The sequence below is a fragment of the Condylura cristata genome, unplaced genomic scaffold (assembly GCF_000260355.1).
Source record: "Condylura cristata isolate star-nosed mole 26May11 unplaced genomic scaffold, ConCri1.0 scaffold00040, whole genome shotgun sequence".
Classification (NCBI taxonomy): Eukaryota; Metazoa; Chordata; class Mammalia; order Eulipotyphla; family Talpidae; genus Condylura; species Condylura cristata.
In genome coordinates this window covers 5567759-5568175 of record NW_004567141.1, presented here as the reverse complement: position 1 = coordinate 5568175, position 417 = coordinate 5567759, and the positions used below count along the sequence as shown (strand labels likewise).

General features: G+C 64.5%; 1 protein-coding gene across 1 annotated transcript in view; it reads left to right on the top strand.

The window, feature by feature from the left end:
* The window catches only part of NES (nestin), a 9155-nt gene that overhangs the window by 1360 nt on the left and 7378 nt on the right, over positions 1–417 (top strand). The window contains exon 3 of the mRNA XM_004693653.2: positions 5–227. Coding sequence (XP_004693710.1) covers positions 5–227 — 223 coding nt within the window. The remainder of the gene's footprint in view (positions 1–4; positions 228–417) is intronic.

The window sequence follows — 417 nt, the reverse complement described above, 5'->3', positions numbered from 1 at the left end:
GGCGCGGCGCGGTGCGCGGCTATCAGGAGCGCGTGGCTCATCTGGAGACGTCGCTGGGTCAGTCCTGCGAGCGTTTGGGTCAGGCTGTGCAGGGCGCTCGCGAGGGTCGCCTGGAATTGCAGCAGCTCCAGGTGGAGCGCGGTGGCCTCCAGGAGCGCAGGGCAGCGCTGGAGCAGAGGTTGGAGAGTCGATGGCAGGAGCGGCTGCAGGCCACTGAGAAGTTCCAGGTAAGGGGTCAGGGGGAGGGCAAGTCAAGGCCTGTAGCAGCCCCTGCTCACCTCAGATCTCGGGCAGAACAGAGTGGAAAGTGGAGGTGGCCGCCCAGTCAGGAGCTACTTCCTAGGAAACCCCCACTCTGTGCCACAAGCCCGGGACTTTCACAATTACTGGAATGACCCCCTGGTCATTGGCCTGCTG